This window comes from Bombus vancouverensis, chromosome 3 (genome assembly GCF_051014615.1).
Source record: "Bombus vancouverensis nearcticus chromosome 3, iyBomVanc1_principal, whole genome shotgun sequence".
NCBI classification, from domain to species: Eukaryota; Metazoa; Arthropoda; class Insecta; order Hymenoptera; family Apidae; genus Bombus; species Bombus vancouverensis.
Window position 1 is genome coordinate 1,863,865 of NC_134913.1, and position 23,609 is coordinate 1,887,473.

The 23,609-nt window shown below is 42.9% G+C and overlaps 2 protein-coding genes across 5 annotated transcripts in view; one reads left to right on the plus strand and one right to left on the minus strand.

Annotated features, from left to right (window-relative positions):
• Nucleotides 1–38: 38 nt before the first annotated feature.
• LOC117164174 (sperm flagellar protein 2) lies at nt 39–9,519 on the plus strand. Its single transcript, XM_033347069.2, has 7 exons — nt 39–1,431; nt 1,717–2,036; nt 2,145–2,433; nt 2,520–4,166; nt 4,359–5,364; nt 6,602–6,844; nt 7,262–9,519. The coding sequence occupies exons 1-7, from the start codon at nt 416–418 to the stop codon at nt 7,520–7,522; spliced, it is 4,782 nt and encodes a 1,593-aa protein (XP_033202960.2). The 5' UTR covers nt 39–415; the 3' UTR covers nt 7,523–9,519.
• The window catches only part of LOC117164171 (beta-1,4-N-acetylgalactosaminyltransferase bre-4), a 38,800-nt gene continuing 22,846 nt past the window's right edge, over nt 7,656–23,609 (minus strand). For 3 of the 4 annotated variants that reach the window (XM_033347065.2, XM_033347064.2, XM_033347067.2), the window contains exons 2-7: nt 19,944–20,437; nt 14,655–14,917; nt 13,870–14,106; nt 11,306–11,489; nt 10,994–11,212; nt 7,656–10,915 (exon numbers count right to left, since the gene is read on the minus strand). In XM_033347065.2, the coding sequence (XP_033202956.1) occupies nt 10,777–10,915; nt 10,994–11,212; nt 11,306–11,489; nt 13,870–14,106; nt 14,655–14,917; nt 19,944–20,098 (1,197 nt within the window). In that variant the 5' untranslated portion in view covers nt 20,099–20,437 and the 3' untranslated portion in view covers nt 7,656–10,776. Of the gene's footprint in view, nt 10,916–10,993; nt 11,213–11,305; nt 11,490–13,869; nt 14,107–14,654; nt 14,918–15,256; nt 15,614–19,943; nt 20,438–23,609 lie in introns of those variants that run through there. The other variant, XM_076628019.1, reaches the window with a different exon arrangement.

Sequence of the window (23,609 nt, forward strand, 5' to 3'; positions counted from 1 at the left end):
GGAATACTCTAGCGAGGCCATAACAGTCAGGTATCGATATACACGAGTACTAGGAAGATCCGAATTTTATTGAATTTCGACGAAACCGAGGAATATTTTCGATTTATGACCTCGCTATATCCTTTCCACGAAGAGTACCTACTCTGCATCGTCTATCATCCGGGTGCGTCGTACACCGCCTTGTCATACAAGTTACCTTTCGCCCCTGTGCGTTTAGAGTACGAAAACATTGCTAGACATTAGACAGGAGCATAGCGAGGAATTGGACCGGTTTGCTTATCAGCACCGGGTTCGGAAGAAGCCGGGCAAAGAAGACGGGCCAAACGACAAAGAAACGGAAGTGGAAGAAGAAGTCGAACGGGAAAGACAAAGGAAAAGAGGAGAAAGAGAAGAAGGAGAAAAAGAGGCTGCGGAGATGAGAGCGATCGCGGATGATCCAGAAATGGCCAGAGTGTACGTCGAGTGGTTAAAGAATCGTAGCAAGCGCGCAGCAACTGCTACCGCTCTGAAATCGAAGATGCAGAAAGCGCTGCTCTCGGAATTGTGGGAGAGAGTGGCGGAGAAACAGGAAAGAACGTTCGACGAAGAAATCGCGAAGCGAGTGTTGGACCAGTCGAGATACGAGAAACAGATCGTGACGAAATTGTGCGAGGTCCGCGAGCAGAAGAATATAATGGCCGAAAATCAGAAGGTCGTCGAGGACATAACCGTAGAAGCAAAGGAGGTGGAGCATCGCGCGAGCTACGAAAGAGCTCAGGATCTGGTGAGCAAGCGACAGAAAGACATCGAAATCGAATGCCGAAGAATATGCGAATTGCGCCAACGGCTTTTGATGGAAAAGATACGAAAGATACGGGAGAAGCACTGGCGATTTTGCCGAGACATCGTCGACGACTTGGCGAGCATCGCGTTGAACGTGGGTGACCACCGACGAGTGAACGACGGTTGCGTACCGCTCGTTCTTCTCAGCGAATGGAAGATGCTGTTTCTCAAGTCGCAGCCCATCTTCGACGAAGAAGTACCTTACAATGGAAAACGCAAACAACCCTCGGAGCAGGAGCTCGAAATGTTGCTGAAATCGGATATGTGGATGGAGGTTGACAAGGTGGATTTGCTGCGAGATGCTCTGTTCGACAATTATTTGGAAACGAACCCACCTTGGAACGAGTCGTTGCCGGAGCTGGCCGAAGAATTGCAAGATCTTGTCAAGCTGGGACGCGCGGTGCTTGGATACATCGTGCATCGACTTCTCAACTTCCTTCATGTTCATCCCGTGGACCGATCTCAAACCTTGCTGCAGAAATTCAAGAACGTGACGATCGTTCTCGGGATAGGAAACCCCGCGGTTTGCGAGTCGATTCGAGCGCTGCTCGATCGATCTGCTATTCGGACTGTGAGAATGGAAGACGCGATTAATTATTGCCTGGAACGGTATGTTAGACATTTCTTTATGGATGGGTACGAAGTACTGCTTCGCCGAATCAGTCGCTATAATACGTTACAACGAATATACACGTCGAGAGATCTTACTTCGTTGTACCGTATGCTTCTCGATCGATACGAGATTCTTAGAGTTTTAGAACTTTCGCTATCATCGGGCATTCGCGCACTCTCACTCGTGTTTACGCTAGTCACACGCAGTCCAAGTACTCATCCGAAATTGTGCTCTACCGCGTAACTGGAACCGACGACCTGAAAACACGTGGTCGTTGACAGGTACAAGCAGGAGATGTCCGATGTGGAGTACATCGATTCGAATATAATCGCTGCGACGACGGACGTCATTAGGAAGCTGGAGAGCGAAAAAGGGCGAATCTCGTGCGCCAGGATGGATAGACTCGGTAAAGATTCGAAATGGGCAACTTCCTCGCCGGAAACGACAACGAGGAAAGGCGTGACTGGCGAGAGAAAGTTATTCGTTTCGGCCAAATCAGAGACGGAGGAAGAATCGAACACTCGCGATAAGCAAACGCAGACTCCGAGGAACATACCGTACGACGATTTAGATCCCGTATTGACCGATGCCGCGTACATTGGTAGGTTCGAGTGAGGCGCTCGATCCAATCTTTGCGATCTAATCTTTCAAACTCCCTTTTCCTTTGCACCGAGAGATTCGCGATTCTTGAATTCTCGAATGCGCGCAGGTAAGTGGGCCTATGAATTTCTAACGTTGGGCGAACCGATCACGGACGATCTCGCGACCAAGATCTTGATCGAGTACTTGAAGAGCTTGGTGAACGCGAAAGGTTGGGTTCTGCTCGATTATCCCAACACTTACGAGCAAATGTCGCGACTGGAGACGGCGATGACGGGCTCGGCTCCACCTCCCGACCCAAAGTTGCTCGATTTCGACGACGTTACCATAGAGGACATCGAGACCGTGACTCCGAGAATCGTCTTCGAAGACAAGTCCGACCCATACTCGTCAAACAGGCAATTAGAAACAAATCGTAAATCGAAAATCTCGCTAAGGACACTGCGCGTTTGTAAACTCCGTCATTTTTCCATCGATTTTACAGACAGGCAAAGCTGGTACACGATCCGGGCGCGGAGCTACAAGCCGAACCCGCGAGTCGTACATTCGCCACGCTCTTCGTTCGAGTGAAGCAACAACCAAAATACTTCGAAATAGGAGTTCGAACTTACGAAACGTTGAACGAGGACTCGCCATCGATCGACAAATTCTACGCGTCCCGCAAGATCGCTCGCATTCTCTACTATTCCACCTTCGATTTGGCCACGTTGAAGAAATTGGCCAGACTTATGATAGGCGACCCGTTGCAGAGGAAACCTTCCGAGGAATTATTCGGCGATGCGTTGAATATGTTCGAGCGTGAGACGAAACGTGGCGCGACCTTGAAGGAGGCCGTCGTTCGACAGCTGGTAACCGAGGAAGAGTACGCGCAACTCGAGTCCGACGTGGACGACGACGCCATGGAAGAGGAGGCGAAGCAAGATCTCGTATCCGACGATTTCCAGATGGAGTTCGAACCGCGACCAGCCAGACCTGGTGAACCCAATTGGCAATGGGTCGACTTTCCTTTGCCTTTCGCGTTGCTAGAAAATTTGGCAAGCCTGTGGGAGAGCTTGGAAGAGATCTACGTGGAGGAAATAAAGGAATTGCTCCTCCTCAAGAGCATCCACGCGTCGAGTATCGTTCCATATGCAGATTTCATAACGAGAAACGCGTTGGAGTTTGTTAAACGACCTGATAACAAACAGGATCTGCTGCACCGATTTCATCAGGCGTTCAACGCGATCGACGAGGACGCGCGGAACGACGCGGACGTCAAGTGCGAGCTGCATCGTCGCGTGGCAGATTTCCAAACGGAACTTTGGGAAATTTGCGATCGGAGAAGACGCGAAGCTGAGGAGGAACGGAGGCGATTCGTCAACGACCAGTGGGCTGTTTACGAGGCGGTAGTTCTGTTTAACACGTACATCGGCATCGTTCAAGCGGAGATCGATCGATGCGTCGACACGATACGTTTGTTGCAAGATTACTATTTCGGAATGATGAAAAAGCCGCTGCGAGAAATCGGCGTTTCGAAGGTTGTTCTGAATAAAATCGAAATCGAGACGAACGACAGGGAAAACGACGTGGACGATGGCAACGAACAGCGGGATTTCCAAGAGCAGCCACCGTTCGAACCTTCGAATTTTGTCGAAAAATCGCCTGATCGAAAGGCAAGAGGAAGACTGAAAACCAAAGACAGACGGTCGACGATAACATACGCCGCTGCTCCACCTGCCCTCGATCGCGAATCTCTTCGAATGGAGATCAACGACGCGTTTGTCGACAGACAGAAAACTATCGACAACATGGAGAACAACAGTTTGTTTACGAGAATCGTAGAAAACGTTCGATATGTGAAAAGTATCGTGGAAACGTTGTTCGCGGCTAGCAACGAAGCGATTAGAAGAGAACAGATGGCAATTTCCAAGAACAAAGACTTTTCGACCGATTCGTCCGATTCGATCATTGGGAAAATGGCGTCGAGGGGTCAAGATCTAATTTTGGAATGGCGCTACGCCATTACCTACGAGATAGAAAGAGTTCGTGAGAAACTGGACTCGATAGTGAACGTGGCTCGACTGGATGTCGCTTTCTTGTTGAGGACGTTGCAAAGGACCTTCCACGGCATTTACGATGCCATCGTAGACAGGTTAATCATCGGTGGTTTTATAGTTACTTTCTCCTTTAATTCTTATGTCGATCATTTTGTCGAAATTTTCGCCGTTGTTTAACTGAAAGAAACGAAAGAGTATCCGAACGTTGACATAAGAATCTATCGATCGGCGCCTGTCAATCACCGTTCTTGTGCCCGTTACCGTTTTCATCGTTTACGATCGTACAGATATTGGCGGGAGATGAAGAGCGTGAACGACATGGCGAATGTGTTCTGTTTCGCGATCGAGGAGAGTAGAGTGCTGGAGACAGAGCTGCTACTAGAGGGTGACCGGTTCGTCGTCCGATCGAACGTGTACATGATGGAAGTAGAACCGGAGAAGCCGAAGCGCGTGGAAGAGATCGCGTCGTCCTCCCGATTCCGAATAGCCAGCCTCGCGCGCTTGATGGAGATATTTAAACGAGTCGCGCCAAGTGGAATGATATGCGAACGCAGCCTAGTTTATATCTTTCAAGATTTAGCGAGCCACGGCCAGGAAGAGGGAGAGCCAATGTTGCTGCCATGCTCTTGGTACCAACTTCGACTGGGCGAAATCTCGAAATTGCTTGCTAGATTTTCCGGTTCCGTCGAATACGTCGATTGGCGAGAATTTCTCGTTTGCGCGATGGACCTTCCCATTCCGAACTGTCAAGAAACGTTAATAGCCAGGGATCGCTTCAGGATTCAGGATCCCGAGTTGAGAGAAGTGGTGACTGTAGCTCAGTACGGTCGAACGTCGCTGTGGTTTCTCGAATGCTCGGACTGTTCTGCCAATGTACAGCAGCTTCCTTTCGACGAGTTTCGAAAAGGTTCAGAGGACCTGGACGAGGAGGAACTGTACCAATTGGACACTGACGCGACTTTCTCCATGCGATCGAGCCGACCTGCCTCGCAAGTCGACGTGTCGTTGCTGCATTGCTTGAGTCCCGAAGAAACGCTTAGGCGAATGTCGGCCAAAAAACTGCTGTGTCGGATGTACATGACGGATCGATACTCGGTTAACTATACCGCGCTGCTGTTGGCTTTCTGCAAGGACGAAACTCCGCGAGACGGATTTGCAAAAGCGCTGGCCTTGGCTCTAGGCAACCGTGTCTGCACCGATATGCACGAGGGCGAAAGATACGTCGAGGAACTTCTAGAGCGGAAGCGACTGGCTCGAGAGGCTCGACAACCGTCTTCTGACGGACCTCTCGAGGTAGGTGTCACAAATAATTACCTTCCAATTAGCTCGATCGTAGTTACGAAACTAATTTTTCCAATTTTGTGGTTTCTTGAACCATTGTTACTCCTGCGCGTCTACATGATCGTCCGAAAAGTGTCTTTCTTTTACAAACACGTCTTTTACAACGACGCATCTCTATGCAAACATGAAACCTAATCTGTCGAACGTTGTGATCTTTCTTTTGACAGAACAAAATGGATCATACGTAATTCGACAAAACAATATAAAACGGAAAATGTTGTGTATCCATTGTTTCCTTATAAAAGGAAAGAAACTTTTAGGACGACCTAATACTTGCAGGGAAGGTTAGACAACCTGGAAATTTGAGAAATTCTGAAACTTTGGGTACAAATAAAGTATGCCATTCTTTATGTAATAAAACCTTACTTTTTTCCTGCCGTAATTCGATTTTAAGAATGAAATCATCTCTCGAAAGAAATTCAAAATTTTTTCTCCTGAAATGTCTCAAGATCAGTGGAAGATATCTAAAAACGAGCTTAAAACAGAAGTCGTATCGTTTCATTGTGTCTACCGAATCGCGTAAGAAAAATTAAAAGAAAATCCATAGTCTTCGAGTTACCCCCACCCTCTTTAGGAATCATCGTTCCTAAAGAAATCTTTTTTAATATACATGTTAAGATACCTCTGGATACCTCCTTTTCGTATTTGTCAGTGACCTACGCCTTACATTTTTTTCAATCGAATAAACCAATTATTATCAGATATGATGTCCATTTTAGCAGTTTTCTTTAGCGAACCGACTTTAGAGCACGATACCGAGTAATTTATTCTGATTTTAAATTCATTTATATGAAAATAATTACTATTAAATTTGACCGCGCTCGTGTACAGTAACAGTTTTTATTAATAAAAGGATCACCAGAGGTATTTTAACACGTACATTGAAAAAATTCCTTTCAAGGAATGGTTATGCGGGTGAACTTTTATTTAAACATTTCTTAGACAGTTTTATCGGTTTTTAGATATCTCACGAAAAAGGAAATTTGGAATTTTTTCCAAACGATGATGATCTTCGGTTTTATAAAACCGAATTATGGCGAGAAAAAGATAGGGTTGCATTCCGCATGATATACTTTACTCGTAGCCAAAGATGCAGAATTTTTCCAACTTCCGAGTTACCTAATTTTCTATGTTAGAATACATATTATTCAAACAGTTTTGGAGTATCTACGAGTACGATACGTTTCAGGTTGCGAAGACGATCCTGGAGTACCTGATGTATCAGGTCCAAAGAAGAATCGATCGAGATTCGGACCAGGAACTGGAGGAAACGAGCGCGTTGAAACTTTTTGGTGAACCGATTCTACCTGAGAGTGTGGAAACGCTCGAATCGTTCGCTGTCGGTGAACACACGTCAGCTGAGAGCATGCAGAAATGTTTCGTAGTGGACCACGAAGTGGTCATTTATTGGCTTACTCTTGATATTTGCCTTGTAAGGAACTTTTGAAAGCAATTGCAGTTTTTATTTTGTACAGCGACGAGTATATAAGTAGGGAAATAGTTGTTGATAAATTCAACTAATCGAACAGCTTTCTGGAAGGAGATCGTGAAACATAATAAACAGAGTCAATTGCATCTGAAATTGAGACAATAATAGGTGCCTCGGACTGCATATCTATCATGAGCCTGTAGATCTTTTCTTAAGGAAGCTTTTCGATTGTACTACGATATATTATATTACATTTTTACAAAGTATAGGATATAGAATTTGAAAATACTTTTCTTGTACTTTGAAGCACTGTAAATACAAAAACGGCTTTCTCTGTTTATAACTCGTCACCGTACTTTCGATGTATCGAAATACTCACGTTCGTCCGGTCAGTTTCATTCTTTTGCTCGATCGTTTCAGACTGTACTGGCCGCGGCATTGTCATGGAATGTATTACACTCGGAACTTATCGGCAAGTGCAAGAGTTTCCCTGAAAAGTTAGCTTCAATATACGAAGAATTGAGAGACGTGGATCTGAACGACGAGAAGGACATCGTGTTGGCGCATCGACTTTTAAATCACGATTTTATGATACAATTTTTAAGCACAGCCGCCAAATTTACGGTCAAGAACATGGAGAACATGGTTCAGGAAATCTTGCGGGAAAGGCAAGATACGTGAAGTCTTGTGGTTAGATCTCTGCAAAAAAAAGTCCACTTTCTGGAACGTTTGAAATGCATAATAATTGCAAAACAAAATAATGGCAAAACGAGATAAAACGTTAAAGACAATTGTTGAAGAAAGACCCGAGAGATTTACGAGGAGAAGCTTTAACAGGATTTATTATTTCGATACATCACGAGCGTAACTTGTGAAAAATTCTAATCTTCCAAATAAACTGCAAACACATCGTGTATTACGTACACGAAGATACGAGTTACATTTTCCTACGCCTTATTTATTTCGTCGTTTCTATTTCGATTTAACCACGTCCTCGTATCCGTGTTCATTCGCGAATATGCACCTTAATACCATGATACCTTAATAATTATTCTCGATATAAGCGACGGATTACGAATAATCGTACGTATATTACACACCGCATTCTTCATTACCCTCGTATAAATAGCTAAAATCTGCTTACGCTACTCCCTTCGTTTCAATCGTCGTGCCTTTTACAAAGTTGCGCGAGACGAGTATAACCGAGTACGGATTAAACGTTTAACCAACAAAATTTGTATTTCTTTCGTATTTGTCGATGAAATGTATCTACGAAAATATTCCTTTCCTTGTAATGTCTTGTCTCGATCGTCATCCGAGACGCGCGTGAACATAATGTTACAACGGAGAACCGTTCGGAAGGAACAACGATCGAAACAAGAAAGAAAATAGTACATAGTAGGTAGCAGCCGCAGTAGTAGTAGTAATAGTAGTAATAGTGGTAATAGTGGTAGCAGCAACAACAGCAGTACATAGTAGTAGTAGTAGTAGTTGTTGTTGTTGTGACAGTAGTAGTAAATAGTAATAGTAATAGCGAGAATAGTAGTAATAGTAACAATAATGATAATAATCATAATAAAAAAAGGACGTTCGTTTTCAACGAATCGGTTAAACTCATTGACGTTTCCCGACGTCTTTCAACCTTCCGCTTGCTTATTCTCTTATTGTTACCTATTATCGATTATTCGATAATGCCTTGTACACAGTATCCTTATAATAAAGCGGAATCGTCTCGCGTGTATCGTTCTCCTTTAAACGTTAACTTCGCGTTTAATGTTAACGAGCTTCTTCGAAATAGTAAGAGTCAAGAGCACGGTAGAAGGAAGGACGCTGGACACTCGATAGCCATGAAAAACGAGCAACATCGATCTCATCTCGAGTAACACCGTTTGAAATTCGATCGGTAGGAACAACGATTAACGAGGCGCATACCGAGCGTACAGAGGACTGCGTGCCTGTGTTCGATTCCGAAACCTGTTCTCCCGGTATCCAATGTTTCACTCTACAAACACGAGCGGCGCGACGCGCAGAAAACGTCTGCCTATTGGCGTAATTCTACCGTGCTCGTTCTCGTATTCTGTTCCGCGAGATTTTTGTCGCCGCAAGGAAGGTGCATTATTCACAGCCCGTACTCTCACCCTTAACGATTTAAGCATCGAAACCCAAACGATCGAACGTCGTGTGACGCCATCCAACCGCGTACTTTACGTTACACGTGATATGTATTTGTGTGTGTCTCGATTCGACCGAAAACTTTTTTCATTCTCCTTCTTTTTTTTTCTTTGTTTCTGATTTCTTCGCCTGCGCATTTATTCTCGCACGCCCCGTTTGAAAAACACAACCGCGACAGCCCAGTTTCGTTCCAGGCGAACGAAAATTTACTGGAATTTTTTCATCAAATTTTTCTACCGCTTCCTTCATCTGTTATACACGATCGCGTGTTTCCAAGCAGCGCGCGCGAATTGCCTTGGCGGTATCGTAGCAAATGTGTGTTTATGCGTGTATCGTGTATATGTAAACGCGTGTACGGTTTTTAACATATTTCGAGGAAACGTGTATAAACGACGAGTGCTCTCGAATACGCGGGGTTCCGACATTAGTTCACGTTATACGCTTAAGTACCGTTTCCGTTGCACGTTCGTCTACACGATTACACAAGCCCCTAACGCGGAAATAAACCTTTCGCGACACAATTAACCAGCGTAACGTAATAATTAAATCTCGCAGCTCCGCATGAATCTTATAAAAATATGCTTTGTCTGTGGTTCGTGCTAGAGACCGTTGTTTACGTGACTTCTTTTTATCTTCAAACGACCAAAAACATATATATTCAAGTTTTCCGACAATCTTTTTCATTTTATTATTTCTTTGGAAATCGCGTAAGCTGTGACACCGAACGATGACTGAAGATCAATCGTTCGTTAGTACCTTAATCGAGCCGTACGAATCGTAAAGACGATAGCACAGACTTTATTTCCATCGTACCGAAATTCTTGAACTTCTAGTAAGGAGCAAAACTTGTGACAAAATTCGAGTTCGCAACAGTTGCAATATGCAATAGGTCCGTAACACAGGAAGTCGCAAGGCACGATTAAAACGAAATTGCGTCGGGATGTCGAAAACAAAGGAAAGGATCTGTTTGTCCTATTCAATGGGGAAACTAGCGGGAAGGTGTTCGCGGTAGGTATGTAACTCGAAGGAAGCCACCTACGACACCGGCTGAAAGGTCGTTTACAAAGCTGTCCTGGATACACAGCGGACAACCGGAAACTCGGCCTGCCGTCGGAGAAGCCTCGAGCTTTCTATGGTTCGTACGTATGTACTCGCGTACGCATATAGACCGATACATACGCGTAAAGTGTACATATACACATATGTGTACTATATAACTATAGTAGCGGGATCCGGAAAGGATGGCACAGCTGCCACTCCTGTTTCTCTTTACGCGGTTTTCTCGCTTTACGCTTTCCTTCTCGTTTACTCTTGGTAGCGCGTACACACTTGCATACACACACGCATACATATATTCTCACTCTCCTTTGGCACGTTAGCTCGTACGCTACATTCTACGTGGTCTTTAATCTATCGTTGCGATAAAAAAATACGAGGAATAAAAATATATCACGTAACAACGTTTCTCCCATTCGCCGCTGATGACAAAATCACGGGAGAAACAACTCGTCCAACTCGTCGGTATCCTAAAGCGACTGAAACACTGACTTCTTTCAATAATCCATGTTCCTCGAACCCAATAAAAAAGTGTCTTCGCCTCTTTTCTTCTTTTTCCGTCTTTCGTTTTTAAGAGATTTACCTTGCTACGTTGAGAACGCGACACGTTGTCGGAGCGTAACTCGACATTTCGCGTTTGGATCGAAAGGATATTCTTCTTAAGCGATCTCGAGCAGATCGGGTCGTTATCCGATCCAAGACAGCCATCAGCTAGGTTGCGGAGGCGTCAGCTTTATCAGAAGCCACGTGTACAACTTTGGCTTCTGTTTGTCGACCAGCTCGTATTGAAGATTGCTCAGTCCGTCCGTGGAGAATCTTTTCTTGCCCGTCTTTAGATACTCGTATCTGTGTAAGGCGAAGAAATTCAAGATTAAGCGTTGGTATTTGTACGCGAATACCGGATCGAATCGGTCGACAGCTCACCTTTTCGGATTAGCCTTCTCCTTCTTGTGCGTAAGCATCTTATACCGTGCCACGTTCGCTGGATATCGGGAGATATGAAGACCGTGCGCTTTGATTCGATTCGCCATGTCGTCGTCCTCGCCGCCCCAACCCCAGAACACGTTGCTGAATCCGTTTACCAGGTGAAATTGCTCGCATGACATCGCCGACACGCCGCCGAATAAATCGGCATATGGTAGCCTGCATAGAACAACGACGACACGCGTGACGAAAGAAATCGAAGTTGAAATATATAGTTGAAGCAACGTATCTGGTTCGATGTTAGCGCGATACCTGTATTTGAACTTGTCCACTGCAACGGACATGTGCCTTGGTTGTTCCGGGCACGTGTACAGATTTCTATCGTCTTCGGGAAGTAGGTCGACATCGTGAAAAATGAAACAGTCGAAAGGTCGTTCCTTCAAAGCTTCCACGTATCCTACGTTCATGAGCATCGCGCGATTGAAGGCGTCGCTACCTGGAAAACGGGGAAAATTACTCGATCGATCGTCTCGCAAAAGCGAAGCGAAAGATTTTCAACGATTTCGCGCGTCATTTCTTTCCAACGAGATACGATTCACGCTCTTGTGTACCTTAGTCCTCGGCCAGAGGACGCGATTCAGAAACGAGTACAGCTCGATCAAAAGTTTCGCATCTTATCTCTTTATAGGAGGCCTCGAGAGGACTGGAGAAGCTGGCGAAAAAGTAGGCCGTGAGCTCTATCTTCGGTCAACTCTGCGCTCGTTCCACTATTCTTTTAACATCTTGCAGACGTACGCAGGCGTAAAGAGTTTCTGCCAAAACGTAATCATCTCTTTACCGCGAAACGATTCTCGTTTACACGCCAGAAATCATCCCATTTTTTGAATGGCCATTCACACGATGCGTCATCTATCTCCACGAACCAAATTCGGTAAACGAGCGATTTGTTCGCGTATATGCAAATAGGTTGAATGGAAGTATGTTTGTCAGGTATCGACAGTTTCCCTGTCGCTAGCGGACACGTGCGATGCATCGGAGACGCGGTCGTTGCATCTAGGTCAACCGAGGAACAACATAACGCGTGAGATCGCGTCAAAAGGAAAAATTGTAGGGTCGTGGGTAAAGAAGAGCTACAGATTCTGAAAGGCGAGACGCTTACCGTCGACAGCATCTATAATAGATACGACACTTTTCTCTTTCACCAATCTTTTCTTCGTCTATTCGGCTCACTGTTATCATTTCGTGATCGTTGATCCTTCGGACCGATCGATCGACTTTTATTCCATTTTTGGCGATTCGTTACCTAGTTTCGACTCAGTTATTCATTGTCATTTTTTGCACATCGAAGGCCAGCGATGGTGCTTTCGTTGAAATTCGTTCATCCGTAAGCGCTGCTCTACGCTGATCAACGTAAATTAAGTTTGTACGCGGGTTTATTATCGTGACGAAGATTCTCGAGAGCGGGAGAACTCGATTTTCAAGTTTGTCGACGTGAACGTCTAGATAAGTCCGCGTAACAAAGTTCGCGTCCTCGAGAAGATTGGTCTACGTTTAATGGAAGCTCGCCGATCAATAGGTTTGATTCGATTCAAATGGACACCCGCGTTCTCCGCACCACCAAGGAAGACTATTAATACAGTTCGATGTTCTATGAATATAGTGACGATCGTTGCGTTAACAAGCCCGGGCTTCGCTATTGTTTCGTATCTTACATTAATTTTCTAAAATTCCGATAGATCAATCGTTTTCCTGATAATCCTAATTGACTAATTCTTACATTCTGACTTTGTACGATGATTTTCGCTGACTTTGTAACGAGAAAACATGTCGTCGCGATTGCACGGCAACGATGACTATGTACAACATTGCTATGTACAACAAGCTTGACGCAATTCAACGACCACAAAGAGGGAATAGACGAAGAAAAGATTAATTTTATATTAACGGTACCGTGGCAAATCGAGGACAGCTATGACTAATCGCGCCTGAAAGTAACTGCCACTACTCGATCTTGTTCGCAACGCTCGAGTCATGCTCGAGTCGCGGCGAAACTGACGGGTTTCGCGACGTGGGATTTCAACGATGTCGCGCGGATTCCTTTCCGAAACGGAAAAATCGTACTAGTACAACTGGTATTTCGAGTGTAAAGGATTAAAGCTGTGTAGAGGTGAGTATCTATCTGAGAGGAATGCTATCGCGAGTCGCATATGTTATCTGTCAGAAGTCAACATTGCGCTTGAGAGCAAGCACGCGAAAGCGACGCTCAATTACCGGAGATCGCTCGCGTTCCAACTTTCTCTCGAGTGAATACAAAATAATGTTACTATCGAATGCTTCCAAAATGCGAACCACTCTCGTACTATAACTTACTCTCCCCTGAGAGTATTCTTCGGCGTCACTGTGCTGACTAGAATAGATATGTGAGCGACAAAATCTGGTCAAAACTTGACTGTGCGAAACAGTACAACGAACTGATCGGCACGTCTCTCTTTCTCTCTCTCTCTCTCCCTCTTTCTCTCGAGCTCATGCTACCGATACCGCAATGCGGTACGTACAACAGTTATCATAGTTCGCGCGTTACCAATTAGATTACGCTTCAGTCTTCTTACATAAAACATTATCATCGTGTTTCGAAGACCTTGACATCGGGCAACCGCTCCGCGTATTTCCCCAAGTGAATTTGTACCGAGAGATCGGTCGTTGCTACTGTTAATAATCACGACATCCGTGAAATAAAAAAACCTCGCGGTTTGTTGGTCGTCACGCTACATGTCCTGCACGGTACTGTGCCGCGTAACGAATAGATTAACAAAATAAAAAGGAACAAGATTCGAGGATACCGCAGGTGAATCACGTTCCTGTGAAAGCTCGCTTACCTTTCTGTTCGATCACGAATATTTGATAGTCGATCTGTTGGCGAAGCAGCATCGGGTGAAGATTGTAAAGCAACGCTTGAAGGTGTATCAGTCGATCGCGAAACGGAATGATAATGGCTACCCGATGTCTGGCTGTACAATTCACTGGACAACCTTTGCCTCCTGGCTTCACCTCGGTGAACGTCTTTTCCATCTCTGCCAACTCCGGAGGAGACTTGATAACGGTCAATGGGCCCACTGTTAATGTCCAATACAGTGTTAACGCTGATCTTTTAAGGCAGATACTTTTGAACGTTGATATATAACTTTTAGTTAGATGTAAAAATTTATATATCGCTAGCACATCCGTAGATATAACATAGGAACTGTATAGTTTCTATTTAAGCCTGATGGAACTGCCAGCGGAAAACTATCTAAACGATAAATAATGAAGGAATGACACAGTGGATGCTAGAAATTTTACATTCACCTTGGATAGCACTGGAAATCTAAAGATAAGATAAGTAAGGGAATATTTCTTGCGGCGTCACTGTGTTCCTTCTAGGCAAGAAAATTCCACGAGCATATCGGCGAGTAGAATGAATCAATGAGCACGCAGAGGCTGTATCCGAGTGCCTTTGCGAAACGAGCTTTTTCTCCACGATATTCGTCATCGTTTTATTTCCTTTCTATGGGATATTCTCGTTTCTATTTTTACAACGCTCCGTATCGTTGACGTTGTCTTTCGCGGCAAATTTCGCTAAAGATCGTTGAGAAACGCCTCACTAAAACGGAGAAAAATTTACCAAGATTCGGTGGAATAAGCGGACATCGCGGTACCACGGTACTGTTTGTCGAGTTTGTGGTCAAAGATTCCTGCGAACTTCCTACGATGTACGTATCTCGAGTGGAGAAGTCAGTTTCCAGTTTGGAGAAGCTGGAATTATCTCTGCCGCCCCAATACAAGGTCGCCAAGGTGGCATTGTTGTTACCAAATATACTCGACACCGTTACAGGCCCGTATATGATCAACCCTCGTGGATGATGCCTGTACGTACGATCCGCGTACCTGAAATAAAATAAATTTTAAGCCAAAATTATATCGCGATTTTGCCACATCGGATTCTATTTCCAAATTCCTTTAATGAAACTGATAGTTTTCTTGGTCTTTGTTTGAATACGAATATGTATATGAATATATATTGAATATATATGAAATTGGATATCGGAAAAGTGATCGTCTGTTATCCGATGCATTACTAGCTAAAAGAGTAGTATCGAGTTTTGTAACTCTGTAGCTTATTACGTTCTTTCTTATATTATTTTACGTTTAACGAGTAGAAACTTGCAACCTAACATTCCTATACATAATGTGCACGTATACACCACTCGCTGCCAGCCGACTAACCGGTAATTCCACTCGATCTCTAAATGCATAAAAATTCCACGATCGAACGTCGATTGATATCAGGTTTGAATATCTTCCGCACGCAACGAACCAATTAACAACTGTGCAATGCAATTGTGCCTAGACCGTGTGAGCTAGAGTACGACTGCTAACTGCAAGCCGATTTCACTCACCTTGTTAATACGTTCTACGACGATTAGGAAACCGATAGACTCCGTCTAATCACCAAGGTAATATCGCCGCTTGAAGAAACCCGGTCCGAACTGATATAACGTCGTCGCGCTCCCAACTGAGATTTTCGAATCGACCCGAATTGCTTTGTGTGCGACCGATTACCGTTTCTCCTCTTCCCAGCGAACCTAATAAGACGCAAGCGGGGCATTTCGACTCGAAATTAACGGAATTCGACTGCCACTCAGCCTCCGGCTAATCTCGACGAGGTTTCCATCCTAGTGCTTGGAAACACTGACCTGGTAAATTCAATTGCTAAATGATGAATCCTACGATTACTACGGAAAAGTGTCCGAATCGACGCGACGTCTACGTTATTTCACGACTCGAATAATTGAAGCAATTTCTTTCGAATACATTATTTCAACGCAATGGGAGCTTTCGATTACAAATACAAATAATTCGATCGAACCTCGGTAGTAATTTTGAGAAATCGACGCAACGCGACGGCCGAAATGACTTTCAGTTTCGGCTCTATTTGAAAATTACATGGCTGCGTTAAGTTCCATTGGAATTGCTTCGAAGGAAAAAATTGTATTTTATATTTTTTTCTTGTTTTTTTCATAAGGAATCGCTTCGTGCCCACTTGTACATAACTTTCGGCCGCACCCTGTATATAGAGTGCGATGCATGCAGCGTGCGCGCGTATCGCATTTGCAAACAACGATCGTCGCTGATTTCGATAACGCATTTGAAAATTAACTGCAGTTCGTGAATCGGTTGAAAAATCGATACGTTCCGGTAGAACGATGTAGCGGTGGGTCGCGTCGTGTTGCGCAGTAAATCAGAAAAAAGATGGTTGCCTAATCGCGAAAAATTTATTGGATACTGTACAGACTAACATTGCCCGGAGCTTAACTACAATATTTGTAGTAACTCCAGTTACTGTATTTATTTTTTCGCGTAAAATTATCTCGTATTACGGAACACTTTACACAGTCGTAAATAATTCACAGATTTACGGATTATCGCAATTTGTTATCACTGTTTTGAGTGTTGATTAACTTGTTCGAAATATTTCCTTGTCACCCTTAATAGAAATACCTGAAAAATCGTGACCGTCGCGTGAACTTTATTGAATCGTGGGAGATGGAAAAAGAAATAGCAATTGAACGAAATATGACGTAAATCCATGCTCCTTGCTTTGACCAAATATTCGAACATAAAATTCGATAACGTAAATTATCTGAAAAAATGACAAATGACACGTTGCATTAATGCAATGTTGATCCTTAGTGGGTTAAACAGTGTTGTGCTGTTTGCCACGGGATCGGCGGGAAAGTCCAAATAACGTGCATTCTCATGCATATGCATGCGTGTTATTCCATTGCATGTGCACCCGTGGTCGTTGTGAAACGCTTGGCCGATTTTTCGTTGTGTCGCGATAACCGAGGTCAACAGAGTTACATTTTGTTCCAAATATAACTCCAAACATAGCAAAGCCGGTGACTGTTTCTCTGCCAGTTTCACAGCTAAATGCGTTAATAGAGTTGCAAGAATCTCTGGGAAGAAATTTTGCATTTAAATGGGGTTGTATCCGCCAGTATGGGGGCTTACGAAGAATCGCGTCGTAAGTCACGAGCAAGTTCTAAAGCGATGCAATTGTAAGATAGAGAAGAGACTGGGAATATGAAATATCCATTTTATAACAGAGCCTCCCGTACCCGTATCTCCATTATTTGTATATTTTGAATATTCTAAAATCATATTCATATTTGCAAAAAGATCTTACTAGAATATGAGATATAAAGTTCAAGCAAAAAGACAATATTGATTGGAGATAGAAGAGATTCGTTTTAATTCCGTAATATTGCACCTTTAACCCCTTAACCTACGATTTACGTTCGAGAATTTTGGTCCGATCATCTACTGCGGGGTATGCCCGTAATATTTACGTTTGACCCGATCATCGTACTACGGGCTATGCCCGTAATTGTAGGTTAAGGGGTTAATCTTTAATCCCCCCGACGTTCAGAAGCAATCTGTGAGTATCGCGCTGATAGAACATATCAAATAGATAGATAGATAGAACATAGCAAATATTACGATTAATTTATTTCCAAATAATTTCCAAATAAGCTTCAAATATTTTCCCTGAACGACTCTATAAGGAAACGTTCGACGTGCTGAACGTCCTGAAGCAACGGAAGTTCGTATTGGTCGATACCTAACTAAAAGGAAACGTCTAATAAAAGTTTGTAGGTAACTGTTTGACTTTTGTATTAGCATTCCAAAAGAATTAATCAGCGCAAACATTGCTTGTTTTTAAGAAAAATCGGAAACTCCGGTTCCCATACCGGAGCTAAATATGGCCAGGTTAAAAAAAATTAGGTTTCTCGGAAGCACTACTTCTACTAATGAGATTCCAACCAAAAGAGGAGGCGCAGGTGTGCATATATGAATAACGGTATGGTCATGACGTCCGAGGCAATGACGACACTTCTTGACAATAGGGTATCGAATTAACAATATGTACCATGGAGAAATATGGGTATAATATGCGAGACATAGAGCGACAAGCTAGAACTTGATCGCAACTAACAGTAACAGCGAATGTCAGCGCGATTAGATGCAGAATCGTGCGTCCGTGGAATGGCTAGCTAGCTATTCAAATGATTGCTTGTTTGCATGTACGAGGCGCTATGCGATACGAGGGATCGTATCTGCGACCTGTGCACTGTGACACGATACGTGTCGCGTTAATCCATGGAAAATCGTGTGTTCTCTACGCGAAATGAACGATCGTTTCGTAACGCGTTACAAATTGTTAACGCATCGAGAATGCCATTCTTCAGAACGCCCCTTGCTACCTATTAAATTTGTGAAAGTAGCAGTTAATCTGACAAGTTAACGCTCAAATATTTTTAATTACACGTATTACATCGCGATACAGTGAATAACGAAAATATTCAGAGTACGATATGTTATGTATAAAAGGAAGTAAATGTTGTTGGTCGAAGAGAAACAACCCATTAGAGTACCGGTATACACATATACAGGGCGGTTGGTAACTGGTGATACAAGCGGAAAGGGGGTGATTCTACGCGAAAAAAGAAGTCGAAAATATAGAAGAAAAATTTTTTTTTAATTTTTTTTTAAATCTACACTGAGATCCGTTATAACGAGATGTGATAACGTGCACGCGTACCGAGCGAAAATTCAAAGTCGATTTTCTCGAAAACAAAGCCTCAAACGAAAAATTTTTATTCTATATTTTCGACTTCTTTTTACGCGTAGAATCACCCCCTTTCCGCTTGTACCACCCAGTTACCAACCACCCTGTATATGTTTTCACTTTGACGACAAGTGATCGTTGCAAGGAGTAAATCCAACTTCAAGGATATAATTCTGTATCGTTGTATTTTAACATTTGACCGGTAAAAGAAACGTATGTACGCGAACAATCAGCGAACTGAAATTGCATTTGCTTCCTTTCATTTCATTCTCATTTTTCTCGCTGATATCTGCACGCCGCGCTGGGTACACGCTTCGAGCAAACGGCAAACTATTTTACGCGGTAAAGTTCAAAGCGACGCGTCACTGCCCTCAGGATATTCTGTATTTTATAACCAAAAAAAGAGCTGCATCACCCCCAGAGTTCTGTTTCTTTAGACGGGTTCGTTCGTCGCCGAAACATTTTTCTTCTCTCTTTTTTCATCGTACTGGTTTAATCGTCTGAAACTCGTCTTGAATTGTGCGGTGCCGAGTAAATCCGTGAAACTGCAACTCCGGAGAATACGAATGTTAAAGGATCGTTAGTCAGTAGCTTCCGCAAACGGACAATCTAAATGACCACTAACGAAGTAACGAGATCACGTACGCTTCTAGAATATTCGTGCAGATTGGACGAAATGACGAATTTTCTCGGGAATTTACTTGGATGCGAGCAAACCGAACTTGTCGGTTCCCATTACATAATCATGGTAATTTGATATGATTTTCGCCCGGAAATAAAATGTTCAAACTTTTCTCGTAATTCCATCGACATACTCCATGTATGAGATTCTATGTTAATTTCAAAACGTCTCTAGCGTTTTGCAATTTTTTATTTTATTAATTTGGATTCTTTCGGAACACTACTGATTTGCAGACCTCTCGTCATAAATTTCGCTAACTGTTCGTCTTAAAAAGTTGCCTAAACAGCGCTTTAGTCTTTCGTTCTGCTTCTCTCCCTTCTTCTCGCTCCTTGAAAAGATTAAAAACTGATGCAATGAAAAAATGTATCCTACAATTAAACCGAAGGATTAAAGCAAATCATACGATTCAATTTTTAGGAAATAGAAACGACAAAGTTTTAGCACCGAAAGACGATAGTCGAGTGGATTCGTGAGTCTGTGTACAGTGTATATGCAACGAATATACAGAATTATCGATTAATCCATTGCGATGCATCTCTGTAAAAATTTGTGTAAGCTTTCGCGGTCTAATTATCATGGGAAACGTCTGACGTACGTACCTGGTAGCGTTAATGGTGAAAATCGTCTCTATGGAGCGACGATCGATCACGCCACTAAGTAAATACTGAATGGCAATAAGAGCGAGGACGACGCAGGCGATCGCCTTGTAAAGGTGGGCACGATGCCACAGTGCCACGGCTGCAGCCACAGTCATCGCATGTACGAGACACCATAACTCCCTCCTGCCGCCGTTAGAAGAGCGCCGTACTGGACGAGGCGCTCCCTGCTGGCTGTTGTTGCTGTTCCTCTGCCCTGCTCGCTCTTCCACGCCTTCGACGCCTCCTCCTCCGAGATCCAGAAGGACGCCCCGAACTGTATTCGTCCCCTCTGCTTCCAAGCAGTGGTTGACTTGTTGGAGAACGAGTGGAAACAGCCGGCGGAACAGGACCAAGGGCCGAAGAAAGAAAAGGCCGCCCGGAGCTTCTCACTTCCGCTCACCAAGCGCATTACCCTCCGGCAACAGTGCTCTCAGCGTAACGACACCTTCGGTATCCTGACAAATAGAAAAAACCAGTTCGCCTTGCACAATTCGTGTTTTTTCACTCTGTTTTTACATTGGTATTTGTCACTCCACTGAATGACCGCAAATCGCAGATATGACAATCGATTACCAATATCGTTTCAAGTGTCCGTAAATAGAGCGAACGAAACTAATTCCTACTACCGACATTGACACGAATCGCACGATTCAAATATCGATTGCAGAGCATAAAAGCCGTTTAAAGGCAATTTCTCGAACAATCCTTTATTAATCTACTAAGGACCGATATTGCGTTGACGAACATTCCATCTCACAAAGTTTCAAATTGTCAGATCTTAAGGTCTTCAAAATTTTCCAATTGTTAGATTTCTATAATGTCGTAACGTAACGTCGTAACGTAATTTCTATAATTGCAATAACGTCGATCCGTGTATATTATTTTACGTATTCATTTCACCGCTTAGGCCTTGCTGGATTAACGTTAATACGTCCGCTACCAATGTCGGATATATGAGTGTCATAAATATCCGAAGACTTCGGTCGATTTATAGGAACAGTATGTGAGTTTAATTCGCTCAGATTATCGATGAATCAGTAATCGGGAAAACGCTTGTTATCTTTTTATGAAATGTAGACTACAATGCTAAACGTAGGGAACATTTTGCTGCAATCGTTTGTGCTAGGGAACGTGTAAACTAGATGGAACATAGCAACTATCTTCGTTGAGAAGATGTTAATCAACGAAGCAACGTTAGCGTTCTACGCGTTTCTATGAAAACGGAAAAATTCAATGGGAAGAAAAAAGTGTGGTGCGAAGCATTGTTTAATTTGTACCCACGTTCTGCAAGGAAGAGAGAGGAAGCTGTAAATCTGAACTTGAAAGGAAGCATGATAGATCTTTAGAATATCGCATAGAAAACACGGAGTAAACATTCCGTACGCATCTACGTAATAATAAATGGTCCGGATAGAGATTAGATAACGCATCCGGTGTGTGGCAGTCAACGAATCACGACTTCGTCAAAAGATTGCTTTTGAATATAATTAAATTTAAAAATCTCAGAAATCATTATCACCACCGATAACGTATATTTTTAGAAAACCATCACGTACGATGTCACTGTCCAAGATATCGTATCCAGTCTAGTTTTCTAGCGCGTATTGCATGATCAGAGAAAGTAAGTAATCATGTAACGCGTTGTTGCGCTCATGCGAGCCACGCTTTATCACTTGCTATAAAACGAAACAGTAATCGCAAAAGGCTGTTACCTCGTAATTACGTAAATTTCGCAAACAGTACACGCGCAAACACCTGAAACACCCGAAACACCTGAAACAACATTCAAAGTCAGGGACAAAGAAAGATATTAGAAGGCCAGCATCGATCGCGTCGCACACGCGCGTTTGATTATTCCAATACAGACCTATTAAACCTGTTTTCTAGTCGAATTTTTGCGTAATAAATTTAACAGAGATAATACGACTACAAACACGGTTAAAAATAATCGTGAAGCGTACAGAGAACGTGTGTCAGCTATGACATGTCACGATAAGTGGTTTTCAGAATTTCAAAATGGTATCTTTGATTTTTTGACGAAGGTACAGATAATCAGTAACATTCGATGCATTAAAGCTTTAATCGAGAATCTTATTCAACAATTCGAGAAATAGCTGAAAGATTAGATAACATCAGTAATAGTTTACACTGAGATTTGCAATAAATTGGAAAAATATCGTAATTTAGAAAATAAGTTCCGCGTGACTTGTCGGTAACTGAAACTTTGCCCCATCACGGCAATGTTAGATTGTACACAGGAAAGAGAACCTTTGAGAAAAATTAAGTTGCAATTCAGAATTTGTGTCACTCCCATTATACTGCCACAAATACACAAATATAATATGCAAAAGTAACCGAATGCTTTCGAGTGGCAACGTATAAAAAAATTTGCAACATTCGGTATTGATATTTTAGTCTACTTATAAGAACGGTTGAGATATATGATCGATAACATTCGATGTATCCATGTACTGTTACTATATACGAGAAACAACAAAGATGTAAAAAGAATGGCAGTGTGAATGGATTGTTGGCCGTGTAATTTATTGCAAAATCTACAATTACAATGGTTATTACGATATCATAACATCGCGGCATCGAGCCTCTCCAAACGTTCGCATCTCTCTTCGGTCGCGTGTCAAACAAATTAGATCGAATCGATAGCATTAACACAGATGTTATGGAAATATACATATTACGTTTCATCCACTTAATGTTCTAAAGAGTGCGATTCTTTTAAGATAGCTCGATACATGAGTTTTTCTGATAAATTTAGAACAGTTACTACGGTATTTTTATAAATGAGAAGTCCTAGAGAGTTGGACAAGTGAAATACACGATCTTCGATAAAGAAATTATAGCTTTGGATTAATCCTTCTATCCGATGATAGAGCTAATGAAAAATTGAATAGCACGCATTATGTATTTATACAAGTTTTCTATGGCGAATGTTCAAACACCTTCGTGATTCGATGTAGGTGAAAGCACTTGAAAAAATCGAGCAAAAGTAAAACGTTGGTACGCGAAAGATATTACGTTGAAAAACTACAGTATTATTTTCCGTCGACAAGCTACAGCGTTCGCGCTGGTGTGGAATTCTTCTGGAAGATCCATTCGGAATTTTCTCTGGCGCGTCGAATAACTTCCACCGCGTGATCGCGTATCGATTTTCTTCTCGGTGCACCGATTGCGTTGCGTGGGCGGAATAGTCAAAGAGGATATTATCGTCAACTCTTCCTAAGCAGACTCGATAGTATGTTATCGCGTTCATCCTTTATAACAATCGTTATGTCTTGTGTGTATTTCGATATATGTACCTCGATATTTAAATTCACGGTATATAAACGAAATACTAGCTGCAGCGGAATCATCCATGTTCGATACATAGCCTTGAACGAAACAACCTTTGTGCGTTTATATCGCTGTCGTCTCTTGTTTGCTTCCACTTTGAATCATAGTTATTTTCTTCTATACGCGCGTAGCAAATACAAACGTTTCATATCACAGTTTATCTCGATTTTTGTCTAATAAAACATTACGTCAGCATGTTTACCGGAATCTCATCAAGAGGAAAATCAATAAAAGTCCCTCCAACATACATTTTCTATACGTGATTCTCAAATAGTA

Coding starts and splice junctions, on each gene's coding strand:
- LOC117164174 (XM_033347069.2), top strand. CDS start 416: ATGAGAGCGATCGCGGATGATCCAGAAATGGCCAGAGTGTACGTCGAG. Junction 4,167..4,358: donor TACGATGCCATCGTAGACAG/GTTAATCATCGG, acceptor ACGATCGTACAG/ATATTGGCGGGAGATGAAGA. Junction 5,365..6,601: donor CTTCTGACGGACCTCTCGAG/GTAGGTGTCACA, acceptor GATACGTTTCAG/GTTGCGAAGACGATCCTGGA.